At 43.1% G+C, this 13,518-nt stretch overlaps 3 protein-coding genes across 4 annotated transcripts; all 3 read left to right on the top strand.

Moving 5' to 3' along the window:
* The first annotated feature begins 171 nt into the window (after nt 1-171).
* Nucleotides 172-7,852, top strand: LOC6587588 (protein kinase C). Of its 2 annotated transcripts, XM_026988839.1 has the most exons (12): nt 172-318; nt 447-518; nt 1,660-2,059; nt 2,125-2,318; nt 2,376-2,433; nt 2,505-2,617; nt 2,688-2,761; nt 3,388-3,419; nt 4,986-5,056; nt 5,134-6,346; nt 6,415-6,554; nt 6,611-7,852. In XM_026988839.1, exons 3-12 carry the CDS (start codon nt 1,900-1,902, stop codon nt 6,770-6,772), a joined length of 2,217 nt encoding a protein of 738 aa, XP_026844640.1. In that variant the 5' UTR covers nt 172-318; nt 447-518; nt 1,660-1,899; the 3' UTR covers nt 6,773-7,852. The 2 variants fall into 2 exon arrangements, with proteins under 2 accessions (XP_026844640.1, XP_026844643.1); XM_026988842.1 differs by lacking the exons at nt 172-318; nt 447-518; nt 1,660-2,059; ... (1 more) ...; nt 2,376-2,433; nt 3,388-3,419 and having other exon boundaries at nt 2,553-2,617.
* A 2,964-nt stretch (nt 7,853-10,816) lies between these two features.
* Nucleotides 10,817-11,958, top strand: LOC6587645 (probable dimethyladenosine transferase). Its single transcript, XM_002013615.2, has 3 exons — nt 10,817-10,895; nt 10,951-11,663; nt 11,729-11,958. Exons 1-3 carry the CDS (start codon nt 10,838-10,840, stop codon nt 11,876-11,878), a joined length of 921 nt encoding a protein of 306 aa, XP_002013651.1. The 5' UTR covers nt 10,817-10,837; the 3' UTR covers nt 11,879-11,958.
* A 193-nt stretch (nt 11,959-12,151) lies between these two features.
* LOC6587401 (serine protease snake) lies at nt 12,152-13,342 on the top strand. Its single transcript, XM_002013616.2, has 3 exons — nt 12,152-12,263; nt 12,320-12,590; nt 12,650-13,342. The coding sequence occupies exons 1-3, from the start codon at nt 12,170-12,172 to the stop codon at nt 13,236-13,238; spliced, it is 954 nt and encodes a 317-aa protein (XP_002013652.1). The 5' UTR covers nt 12,152-12,169; the 3' UTR covers nt 13,239-13,342.
* Nucleotides 13,343-13,518: the final 176 nt, after the last annotated feature.

Here is a 13,518-nt window from a genome sequence, read left to right on the forward strand (position 1 = left end):
ATAAAAAGTAATATTCAAAAACGATGAAATAATATGAAACTGGATACAAATAATTCTTCAGTATATTTACGGTATATTTTGAAATTTGTGACGTATTTTGGTATATTTCTGAGGGTCAGACCGTATACTTGATCAATAAGTCCGCGGTCACACTGTGCACGACACGAATTAATTCGACGAAATTCCACCCACCCACCCCAGCAATGCACTATTGTCAGGAAAGGAAAATGTTGGATACGTGATTTAGGGATTCGCGAAAAGCCAGAAAAAACAAAGAAAATTCCTTAAGATACAACCAATTTCAACTGTGCAAACAGGGTGCGTGTGCGTGTCCGTGCATCTGTTTCTGTGTCTGTGTATCTGTGTGTGTGGGTTCTAGTGTCAAGGCATCCTTAATTTTTTCGCACACATAGCTCAACATTTTTTCTCTAATATACCAACAATAGAGAGAGAGAAAAAGAGAGGGAGGGAGAGAGCGCCAGAAAGAGAGCGCCAGCAGCAACGCGGAGAGAGCAAAGGTAAGGTAATTGAGGTGTAATGTAACGTAATGTAAACGCGCTCGCTCTCTTCTATTTTCTCTCACCCACACCAACGCGCACACTCAGATTCGCCTTCGTTTTTCCCAATTAGAAAATTACAAATTTTCCAATTGAGTTTTCTAATATTAATCCGGATTCAACACTAATTCTAATTCTATGCGATGTGAAATCCGGACCTGTAAATCGCGTGCGCCTCTCCAATCTTGACTGCGTGTGTGTGTGTGTGTGTGTGTGTGTGTGTGTGTGAGTGTATTGTTGGTGCTGGAATTTTTGTGTGTTGGTGTGATGCTGCTGCTGCTGTCTTGTGTGTCTTGTAGTAGTAGGTAGTGGGTGGCGATAGGGGTAGGGGCAGGCATTAGGATTGCTTGTTATTATTTCTTTGTTGTTTTATCTCTGAAAAAATAGCTTCTCTTCTTCGATGTGGTGTGTGCCCATACCGAATCCGTCGTACATGCATTAAAAACAATTTGCATAAAAAAAGAGAACAAACTGCCATCAAAAGATGTAAGACCTAATCAAAGCTAAATTGGAGGCACCTTGAGAAAAACAACTTGTTCCCCTTCCAAAAATTCTTTAGAATTAAATCGTTTCGGGAGCATGTACTTATTATGAAACGTTTCTTTTCCTGTGGATTTGCCTCAATTAAAGCGACGCTCTACAGTTATTATACGATACGATACGATCAAAACGAAATTGCGACAGATTGAAAAAGTTGTGCAAACACTGCATCCGCTGACTCCTTGGAATGATAATGATTTATGTGTGGATGTGAGGTGGGCAGGGGGGAAATATTACCACAACAGATGATGGTCGTGTACTATTTTCGATTTTCTGTTTCATGGACTGTTGTCGTTTGAGCGATTGCCTAATGCCCCCCAAGTGAATGCATATATCTACATAATATATGTATGTACATATGTATGTATATACCGTAGTGTGTATGTAAGAGTGGATTCCATCAATGTGAGGGCGGCCTTGGGAGTAAATCGGGTGTACCGTGTATAGCATTATATTTATGAGTGTCAATGACCTACACTAACATTCATTGCCCCATAGAGAAAGTTCTGAACGTCACTCGGTCATTTCATTAATAAATTCTTATCTGATCTTGCAATTTCAGATCAGCCACAGACCCAGACACACACCCACACACGACCACAGAGTGGTTCCTGCTGTTCTCTTAACCAAACCACCGCCGCTGCTGACTCACAAGACGCAGTCCGTCAGCTGCTAGCCGGGATCGTTGCAATTAAGATTAACCCCCTCTCCAGAGACCAGAAAGCCAGAACGGGGGAGAGGAGCTGAATCTTCAAAAGGATCAAGGGTCAAGGGTCGAGTCAAGCAAGGGCAAACGGGGGCAATGACTATGTTTACGGGCAAGCTGCAGATCAAGGTGTGCGAGGCGAGCGGCCTGCGTCCGACAGATTTCCAGAAGCGCCACAACCTAACGTTCGGCAAACTAGCCGATGAGCAGCTCATTGATCCCTACGTCTCGATAGATGTCGACGAGAGTCACTTTGGTGAGCTAAAGCCCCAGCCCCACGCCCCCATTGACGATCCCGTACTAATCTCCCTGCATTCTTAGATCGATCCACCACACGCCCAAAGACATTCGATCCTGTCTGGAATGAGCAGTTCGTGCACGATGTCAACAATGCCAAGAACATCAGCTTGACCGTCTTTCACGATGCGGCCCTGCCGCCGGATGATTTTGTGGCCAATGCCATTATATCGTTCGAAGATCTTATGCAGAGCGAGACAGGCGCTCCAGATCTATGGGTGAGTCTTAACAGAACCTTTTTAATGCATCTGTATAACATTTATGACTGTTTGCAGGTCAACCTGGAACCACAGGGGAAGATCCACATCATCATTGAGCTGAAGAAATGCAATGGTGGGTGTTCGGGGGTGGTTTATAAATTCCTAAGCATTTCCCAGATGTAACGCTTTCTGTCTTTTCTTTAGATCAAGCCAAAGCCGAGGCCGAGGTGGAACGCACTGTGGCCGTCAATAAGGAGTTCAAAGAGCGCGCTGGCTTCAATCGCCGTCGTGGCGCCATGCGACGTCGTGTGCACCAGGTGAGTGTCCCTCAGAATTCTTTGGAAGGCCTCTGATACTGAACTTTGCGAATATCTCTTGCAATTCCAGGTGAATGGTCACAAGTTCATGGCAACATTTTTGCGTCAACCCACCTTCTGTTCGCATTGTCGGGAGTTTATCTGGTAAGTGGAGCGCTCCGCTCCGGCCCTGGCCGGCACACATAATCGTACAATATCCGTAACGTACTCACCGTACTCAGTCGTACAGGGCTGAACATCTACCGTACCATAATTCCTAAGTTGTATTTGCAGTGATTAATATCTACATAAACATGCATATAGTTTCGGGAATTATTTGATTTATCCACACACCTATCTCTCCACTCTCTCTCTCACACACCATCTCTCTGAAACTATTTATGATTTGATTTGAATCGATTTTAGTTGATCTTATTTCTATGTTCTTAATGTATCATCCCCTCATCACTCGCCTCTGGGTCTTTTATGCAGAGTTTTTTGATTTTCTATTAGCTATTTATTGTTTCCATTGACATTAACCCTGGTTTCTATTCAAGCGGGTCTCGGGTCTCATTTTAAAAGCTGCTTTTGGGGTCAGGAACTCATGAACAACAGCCAATGCTTGATTTTCTTTTGGGTTTTCCACTGGCGGTTCTTCATTCATGCACACACCACATCACATCACATCAAACCACAAACACACACACACACAAACCAACACACTCTTCATTCAGTTACCAAAAAAAATATATATACATACAATAGCCATGGAATTTCTTGCCTTTTTGCAGGGGAATTGGTAAACAAGGCTATCAATGTCAAGGTATGTGTTTTGCTTCAAACTAAACGGAGACCAGAGCCAACGGGTCCTCCTGGGTCCCTGGGTGCCCTGGTGCTTTGGAGCCTTGGAGCTCTAGGAGTGGAGAGCCTTCAACAAGCTCCGCTCCCCATTATCCATATCACTTTGCATTTGCTTGTTACGTTCGTTATTCGTTGTTCGTTACTCATTTTATTCGTTGTTTGCTGTTGTCGTTGTCCATGTTGTTGTCGTTGTCGTTGTTGATGTTTTTGCTATTCGATTGAAAGAACAATAGCATCTGGATATTGTTCGTCTAGCTGCATTATTACTTATGTACAATATTGTTTTATTCTACCTTATGAAACAAAAGGGATAAATGCCTTTATTGATTGGATGTGGATGCACGTTCAGCATTGTCCATTCTGGACTCTGCCATGGATGCATCGTTCACCTGCTCGTTCACATCCTGTCCACTCTCTATCTCTCCCTCTCTTCGGACAGTTTGGTATCCTGGCACTAGTCCTGTCCGCTCTGCACCTCTACTAATCGATTGGGTTGCCATCACATTGCATTGTCCTTCATTTAGCAACAAGATAATGAACTGAACGTCCTGCTATACTAATTTGTGTGTCTGTCAGGATAAGTCTGTCGTAATTGTAACCCATCTTCAAGTCTTTAGGGCCTATATATTTATATTTATACTGGGATCTATTCAGCTTGCCAGAAAGAGAAGCAACTATCATATTATCTTTTATTAGCATCAAAATGTTCCACGTTCGTCTGTCTATCTATTTTATCCCCATCTTATATTGCATGCCTTAAATATTTAGAAAACGTTAGGAAACTTCTGTTCTAGATAACTTTTGTTGGGAATTTTCGAAGGATATTCAAAGCTTCGGATCCGCCGAAGAAGGTCCCACTATCTTATGTTACTTTTTTCATTTATTCCTGTCAAATAAAAGCCTTATAAAAGTTTTATTTTGCTTTCGACATCTGCCCGAAGCATCTGAATGTTGTGATTAAAAATTTTTGTGTACACCTGAACGAACACTAATTGGCGCACAGGCATAGGCACAGGCACAGAGCACTCAAAACTGAAAACTGAAAACTCAACTAAACTTCACCTGACCAACACACACAACATGTGATTAATCAATTCTGCACCAAAGAAATCGCACAATTACTCAGAGATTACGACTAATTACATATGCTATGCCCTCTCAATGGTGATATTCGATGGAGAGGAGAGTGCTAAAATCGCATTGAATGCCATCATCGAGAGCCTTTGTGTCTAACCCTGAATGTTTCAATGAGCTTGAGTAAACGATATATGATATCCTGTAAATATACAACAAACATTTATTCGTATATCTAGAGTCTAGAGTTTTCCCATAAGTTGTCTTGCAATCTGCAATCTGCAATCTGCTATGCACTCTGCTCTGCTGTGCTCCGCTCTGCCAGATAATGATGGAATCAAAGCGAAGCATAGCATCAAATCCATTCCATCCAGCATTCAGTTACCCATTTCCGAGTGGAGATATTAATGATATATCGTTGTTTTTGGTCTCTCTCTCTCCTCATCATATCTAGTCTGCACCTTAGTTGTACATAAAAAATGTCATCTGTCCGTGGTGTCCAAGTGTCCGGGCATGCGAGACGAGGTAAGCAACCCGTTACTCTTCCATGTGCACTCAGATCAAAGGTAACCCGCCCATCCTATCCCATCATTCTTGTCTAGCAGCAGACCAAAGTGGAGGTGGTCCCTGCCGGCCAGAGATTCAACGTCAATGTGCCCCACCGGTTTGTGGTGCACAGCTACAAGCGGTTCACCTTCTGCGACCACTGCGGCTCGCTGCTGTACGGACTCATCAAGCAGGGACTACAGTGCGAGACCTGCTGCATGAATGTGCACAAGCGCTGCCAGAAGAACGTGGCCAACACGTGCGGCATCAACACCAAGCAGATGGCCGAGATCCTCAGCTCGCTGGGCATCTCGCCGGACAAGCAGGGCCAGCAGCCGCGCCGCTCCAAGTACTTGAACCAGCAGGGCGGCGAGGATAACTACGGGGCCTCGCTGGGCGCCGACGGGGACAATGTGCCCGGTGCCTCGTTCCGCAGTGGCACATTGTCGGCCGACAGCCTGGCCACCTCCACCAGCACGCTGACCAGCGGGTACAACAGCAGCAGCTGCATGAGCCTGGCCGTGGGCGGAGCCACCGGGGACACACGCCCCGGCAAGTGCTCGCTGCTGGACTTTAACTTCATCAAAGTGCTGGGCAAGGGCTCGTTCGGCAAGGTGATGCTCGCCGAGAAGAAGGGCACCGACGAGATCTATGCCATCAAGGTGCTGAAGAAGGATGCCATCATCCAGGACGACGATGTGGACTGCACCATGACGGAGAAGCGCATCCTGGCGTTGGCCGCCAACCATCCCTTCCTGACTGCGTTACATTCCTGTTTTCAGACTCCGGACCGCCTGTTCTTCGTTATGGAGTACGTAAATGGCGGCGACTTGATGTTCCAGATACAGAAGGCTCGTCGATTCGAGGCGGCCCGTGCCGCCTTCTATGCGGCGGAGGTGACATTGGCGCTGCAATTTCTCCACACCCACGGTGTCATCTACCGCGATCTGAAGCTGGACAACATTCTGCTCGATCAGGAGGGCCACTGCAAGCTGGCCGACTTTGGCATGTGCAAGGAGGGCATCATGAACGGCATGCTGACCACAACGTTCTGTGGCACACCCGACTACATCGCCCCGGAGATACTCAAGGAGCAGGAGTACGGCGCCTCCGTCGACTGGTGGGCGCTGGGCGTGCTCATGTACGAGATGATGGCCGGCCAGCCGCCGTTCGAAGCCGATAATGAGGACGAGCTCTTTGACTCGATCATGCACGACGATGTCCTCTATCCCGTTTGGCTGTCCCGCGAAGCCGTTTCCATATTAAAGGGTAATTTTCAATACCCCTTTCTTTCATTGGGTGTCCTGTGCTAATGTAGTGGCGGTCTTTCTGTGCAGGTTTTCTCACCAAGAATCCGGAACAGCGTCTTGGCTGCACTGGCGATGAGAACGAGATACGCAAGCATCCATTTTTCAATAAGCTTGACTGGAAGGAGCTTGAGAAGCGCAACATAAAGCCACCATTCCGACCAAAAATGGTAAGTTTTGAGAGATCATTCCCATACATTTTGACTAACCTTTCGTTTGACCGTAGAAAAATCCACGCGATGCCAACAATTTCGATGCGGAGTTCACCAAGGAGGATCCGGTACTGACCCCCATAGGGAACGACGTCATACGATGCATCAACCAGGACGAGTTCGCTGGCTTCTCCTTTGTTAATCCCAAGTTCGGACCAGAGCGCAAAGTCTACTAGGGCCCAACGATTGTAGTTAATTTTCCCTTTCACTTTTGGAGGCACCGGATCCGATCTGATCCGCCGAAATAACAATAACCCGCCACAGGTTGAGCTCCACCCACCCCAGGGGCCGGGCCGTATAGATCAGTCAGTGAGTTAGTTTTAAATTGGGTGGACATACAGATCGATCTGTGCCGTCATCTAGCATCTACCATCAAAAATCAACCATCAACCATCTAGCATCTAGCGTCTAGCGTATTCCTCTAGCGTATATCCCTAGCACAAGCTAACTATTCGTATTGTTTCTCGATGAAAACGCTTCATTGTTGTCTGTTTTCCAATTGTAGTCGTTGTCCTTATTTCGTTCTAAATCCTAGGTTCGAAGCAGAGAAGTGAAACATTGCAAGTACTGTAGATCGATCACTCATTGTCACCCGAAGCCATAGCCATCTCCACAACCAACAACCAGTGCCAAAGCTGCTGCTTAGCTTCGACTTGAATGGTGCGCACAAGGCAGAAAGAACCAAATTATTAAGTTTCCCCAGATTCCTATTCCGCTTCCGCTTTAAGCTTCAAGCTGGAGCCTGCCTCCGCCGCTTAAACAGAGTTTGAATTTATTTATTGTACTGTATTGTATTGAAGTTATGTTATTTGCCAAGCCAATCCACCGCCTCGCCCCGCACCCGCACCCGAACCCATCTAGTCAATGCCCTTGTGGGCTGCAATTCTGGCTCAGAGTGCATTTTGTTATTAGTTATTTATTGATTAATTGATTGTTTGATTGTTTAACGTGCCGAATCTCAAGTTTCGCACTTAAAGGCAGGCATAAAGACGGCCAGACAGCGTCCAAGCTTAGCTCTTGCTCCAAGCGAATCTCAAGGGAACCTCTAAAACACACACAATATGTGCCGCTTCGCAACGTGCCGTCTATAATACAAATACCATCCCCCCCCCAAAGCATATACATATAAAAACACACAAATTTAATTTCAATTTGTTTTTTATGTATTTGAAATCTTGCACAACTTCCTTCTCAAGTATTAAAGCGATATTATTTTAAAATTTAACCTTATTGTTATACATACAAATATTTATAAAAACCAAACTAAAACAAAACAAAAACAAAAATCAAGCCAAAAAATCCTAAAACAAACGCATACAATTTATCAGCAAAACAAAGAGAAAGTAAAGCTACTAAATCATAGAAAATAAAGCTAAAACAAACAAATGTCTATAAAATTCACATCAATTTATGTATGCTAAAAACCTAAAAACAAATTATGAATACAACCAAGAAACGTGTTTAGTCCGTAAGCCGAAGAGAGAGGGAAGAAGAAAACAAACAAATTATATATATAATATACATACATAAATCATATAAAATTGTGAATCTAAAGGCATATTTATATAACAAACAAAACACTTAGCGTAATGAAAGAGATCCGAACAAACGTTATACATATATGAAATTATATGAAAAAAGGAGGAAGAGACGAGAGATACAATATTAACGATTATTATGTATATGTTGATTTTAAAGCCAAAGACTCAAAGCTAAATTCTATTCTAAACAAATTTTAGTAGAACGCATCGAAATCTGTTAATTACTTCATTTAAATGTTGTTATTCCTATTATTTTATGTACGACGACACATTTCATGCGATGCGATGCGGTAAAATTTGTTTCAGTTTATGTTTTCAATCTATCCACAGAGCAAAAGGAATTCTGCTAAAAGAAATCATTACAAAAAAATATATACTTATAATTATATTGCAAGGATGGATAGCCAAGGACCCTTCAAGGACAGGAGATTTATTAACTATAAGCAGCGTTGTTGACTAAAAAAAAAACAAAACAAAAATAAATAAAACAGAAGTAAAACCAAAAATGCAGAGGAGTCAGAGGCAAGCATGAAGCATAAAATTTGTATGTAATAATGAACGCCCAGTGTCTAATAATATGTATTTGTGAAATAGCAAGCCCTGCGCAAGCGCTAGTTACCCATTTACAATTGAAATGTTAACCTAAAGTATTCTCAAAAACGCATTTTACCAAAAAAATATATATATATATAACAAAAACGAAACTACCCAAAAAAAAAGGAAGAATAAGGAGAAGACATAGGCAAAAATGTTACAAAGATAAAAAAAAATAATTTTATAAAACAATGAGCTCAATCGCTAGACGATCCAGGCCATTGAGAAGATTGAAAATATAGACAAATAGTAGCGCTATTCAATTAAAGAAAAAGAAAGAAAATGATACAAAATATACAACAAATAGAGCAAAAACTCTCACAGATATACGCATCCAGCCAACATGATTAATTTATATGAGTATAGTCCGTTAGTCAGGTACGATACGTCAGGTCAGGGAATAAGCAAACAGAATAGAAAATATTGTTGGTTGTTCTCGAGAAGAAGCACACACAAAATACAAAGAAATGAAGAGAGAATGAATGGAAGCGAAGCGGGGAACAGGAACAGAAACCGAAACAGGCAAGGGAAATGGGAAAAAGAAAAGAAAAGCACAAATCGCGGAACCTGAAACAAGTAAAATATTATAGGGAAATGTGAAACCAAATGTTAGCTATAAGCTCACTCTTCAAATATGCAAAGCAAATGAATGCAAATGCTCCCCCTTCCCCACTCTCAATCTGCCAGACACACTCGTAAACACATAAAAGCTATAGGTCGAAAGTCATTGCTTGCCAAAGAAGGACTCCAGTAGAGCGATCCAGCCAGTGCTATAACTCTGAATGTACGAGATGTACTCACAGATCAGATCCAGCTAAGCTAACGCTTTTCTGGACAAGAACAAACACCCACAAACGATATATACATATGTGCAACTTTTTCATGTACCTTTCGCATCTTAGATACTTAAAGAAAACACATACAAACATACACTCGGAGGATTATTAACGGCAGCCCAGCCCCTAATCATTGTCTAAAAGTTGTTAACTACAAAAACTACTAAGAAAATATATTGAATTATTTATTGAATGGCGTACAAAGCAGAGCGCAAAAAACTAAAAGAGTTGTAGCAGAGGAGGCTTAGTTAGAGGAAGAGTCATTGCAAAAGTAATATTCATGAACAGAAAAGTTTTCACAAACACACAAAAACCAAACAAAACCGAAAAAGTAACCAAACTACAATTGGGAGAACGCATAAATAAAGTTAAGTTATGTTTAAACAAAAGAGATAAATAACTGTAAAGATAAAGTCAAGAGTCAACAGTTGATATGTTGTAAAAAAAAAAAGATATATTAAAACAAAAAATTTAAACAAAAGTAAGCCAAGGAAGGAAGTGTTAAAGCAGATACTAAATAAATGGTAAAGAACAAATGTACCGATGTGCGAAGATAACCAAAGATACCAAACTTGAAAACAACAAAAATTGATTTATAATTTTAAGTGAAAACTAATTAATAAATAAAGAGGTAACACCTATGAAAAATGTACCCGCCAAAAATGTTTTGAATTTCACATTTGAACTGAAACAGCACTGCCACAACGGAAAAGACCATATGGGTACCGTATGGACAGAGAACACTTAACCCATCGCAGACCACTTCTTAAATTTTCGCTTCGTCAAACCGTGCTTTCCTGCATAATTTATTCCAACAGATAGCGGCGCTCAGGTTTATTATTTTCGACACAATCGAATAAAAGAGAGTAAGTCAATCCCCAATATCAAAATCGAGGAAAATAATTTCCGATCATGAACAGAGAATGATTAACCCATTTTCGACCAGTGGGCATTAAAATACTCTTCACGAAAATGATACAACTTCAAGAATTTTGGCGCAGTTCAGGTGAAAAATATGGAATAATTTATGTTGGTAAAAAAAAAATAAAGAAAAGTTGTATGTACAAGGATAATTTACTAACAGTATTGTTTTCGGCGGTTTACTTAAACTGGTAAACCTGTAAAGGGGCTTAAATGGTGTGTTAAGTGGGTTAAAGTGAACTGATTCTGAGAATTGATTCGTTCATGAACGACCAAACACATGTGGATTTTGAAACCAAAACAAAGTCACGATTTAAACCTTTTACAGGCAAAAGAAAAAGTTTAAAATATGCCAAAAGTAAAGACAGAGAAGAAGAGCCGCGTCCACAATGAAGTGCAAAAGCAAGGTACGTTACGGTGGAAAGGATGAACAATTCCAGTTCTAACCGTGTTTCGTGGCAGGAATTGTATTCAACAAGGATTTTGGGCAGCATATTTTAAAGAACCCCTTGGTGATAACCACTATGCTTGAGAAGGCTGCTCTGCGACCCACAGATGTGGTGCTGGAAATCGGTCCCGGTACGGGAAACATGACCGTCCGCATGCTAGAGAAGGCCAAGAAGGTGATTGCCTGTGAAATCGACACCCGCCTTGCCGCCGAGTTGCAGAAGCGTGTGCAGGCCACTCCGATGCAACCCAAGCTGCAGATTCTCATCGGCGATTTCCTGAAGGCGGAGCTGCCCTTCTTCGACCTGTGCATTGCAAACGTCCCTTACCAAATCAGTTCGCCGCTGATATTCAAACTCCTGCTGCACAGGCCAATCTTCCGCTGTGCCGTGCTCATGTTCCAACGCGAGTTCGCACAGCGTCTGGTGGCCAAGCCGGGCGACAAGCTGTACTGCCGCTTGAGCATCAACACACAACTACTTGCCCGCGTAGACATGCTCATGAAGGTGGGAAAGAATAACTTCAGGCCGCCGCCAAAGGTGGAGTCGAGTGTGGTGCGCCTGGAGCCCAAGAACCCTCCACCTCCGGTAAACTTTACTGAATGGGATGGCCTCACCCGCATTGCCTTCTTGCGCAAAAACAAGACCCTCGCTGCCACCTTCAAAGTGAGCTCAGTGATTGAAATGCTCGAAAAGAATTACAAAGTGTTTCGCTCGCTTAGGAACGAGGTGGGTGGCAGTCATTCTAATATTACCTAAGAAATATCCCCATCCATATCATTTGTATTTTTCAGCCTCTTGAAGAGGGTTTTAACATGCAGGAAAAGGTCATCGGTATTCTAGAGGAATTGGAAATGGCTACATTACGTGCGAGATCTATGGACATAGATGATTTCATGCGTCTCCTGCGGGCCTTCAACTCGAAAGGAATACACTTTAATTAGTCATATTTTCTCCTTAGAAGCTAAGACTGTTAAGCTGTGTTTATTAGCACAAACATTAATATAAATGTTAAGCCAACGAACTGTGTTGTGTTGTAGATAAATTTAAGGCTTTTTTGCACAGAAAACAGGTCTCTATCGAAGCAGCTGATTGTTTGATTCTCAGATTAATGTAAGAGGTTGAACTTCGCACGTTTTGAGCAGATCGGTGCTCTCCACTGCGCAGTTCGGGAGCTCAATCGATCAGTCGTCGTCCAATCGTCTTTTAATGCAGTTCATCGACGATTCATAACCATGTCGATGCGCTTACTTGGTTCTGTGCTGCTGATACTTTCTCTGAGCGGTGCCCTAGTGTTCAGCCAGAGTCCGGATCGAGCAGTTCAGCAAGGTAAATATCAGATATCAGATATTTTACATATGATCGCTAGCGTTTATTTCCTTCAGCTTGCACGCTCTTCAAGAAGACAGTTTTCGAAGAGAGAGTGCCCATCAGCTTCTTTTTTGCCAATGCACCCATCACCTATGAGACGGTCGACTCCTGCCATGGCTCGCGACCTCTGATAGTGGGCGGATCCCCGGCCGAAGCCAAGGAATTCCCACACGCAGCACGACTCGGCAATCGCAATGCTGATAACAAAACGAATTGGTTCTGTGGCGGCACCTTGATAAGCAACAGACTGGTGCTCACAGCAGCCCATTGCTTCTACTCCGAGTTGTAGGTATCAGGAAGGTCCAAGCTTTTCACTGAATATAAAATATACTCTCTCGTTGCAGTGGGGCAGTGAATGTTGTGCGATTAGGAGAGCTAGAGTTTGATAACGACAAGGACGATGCCCAGCCGGAGGACTTTGAAGTGCTAAGCACCACGATGCATCCGGACTACAGTAACCCAGCCCTCTACAATGACATTGGCATCGTTCGGCTGAGTCGAGCGGTCAACTTCAGTCAGTACAAGCATCCCGCCTGCCTGCCCTTCGACGATGGTGAACGGCACGAGACATTCGTTGCCATTGGCTGGGGTGCACAACAGTTTGCCCAAAAGCAGTCAAAGAAGCTCTTGAAAGTCCAGCTTCGCGGCTATGGGCAGCGTTGCCTTACCAGCGTGGAGCCCAACGAGGAGCTACCCAACGGCTACAACGCCAGCACCCAACTCTGTATCGGCTCCCCTGAAAGCAAGGACACTTGCAATGGCGACTCTGGTGGCCCGGTGCTCTCCTACCACAAGGACTATCCCTGCATGTACCACGTGATGGGCATCACATCCACTGGCGTTGCCTGCGACACGCCAGACGTTCCCAGTGTCTACACAAGGGTCTATTACTATTTGAATTGGATCAAGCAGCATCTGGCGAGGACCTCGTGAAGTGAAGGAGATTTATACCTTTTATAGTTTAAGCGAATGCCCGATTTCGCGGAAAAGGAGTCCGTAAGGGCAACAAATATATTATCACGTTATTAATTGCTATATCTTTTTGTGTTGTTATGTTTTTTTGTGAACCAGGAAGAACACTGAACCGGTTTGAAACTGATACTCACTTTCATTACTCATAAGCTATTTTTATTATCATCGAGAGATTTGTTTAGTCTTGGATTGTGAATAGTTTAGCTGATTTTCCTATTTGCAAACCGGCTTAAAGATGGCC

Source organism: Drosophila persimilis, unplaced genomic scaffold, assembly GCF_003286085.1.
Source record: "Drosophila persimilis strain 14011-0111.01,24,50 unplaced genomic scaffold, DperRS2 tig00000000-arrow-pilon, whole genome shotgun sequence".
Classification (NCBI taxonomy): Eukaryota; Metazoa; Arthropoda; class Insecta; order Diptera; family Drosophilidae; genus Drosophila; species Drosophila persimilis.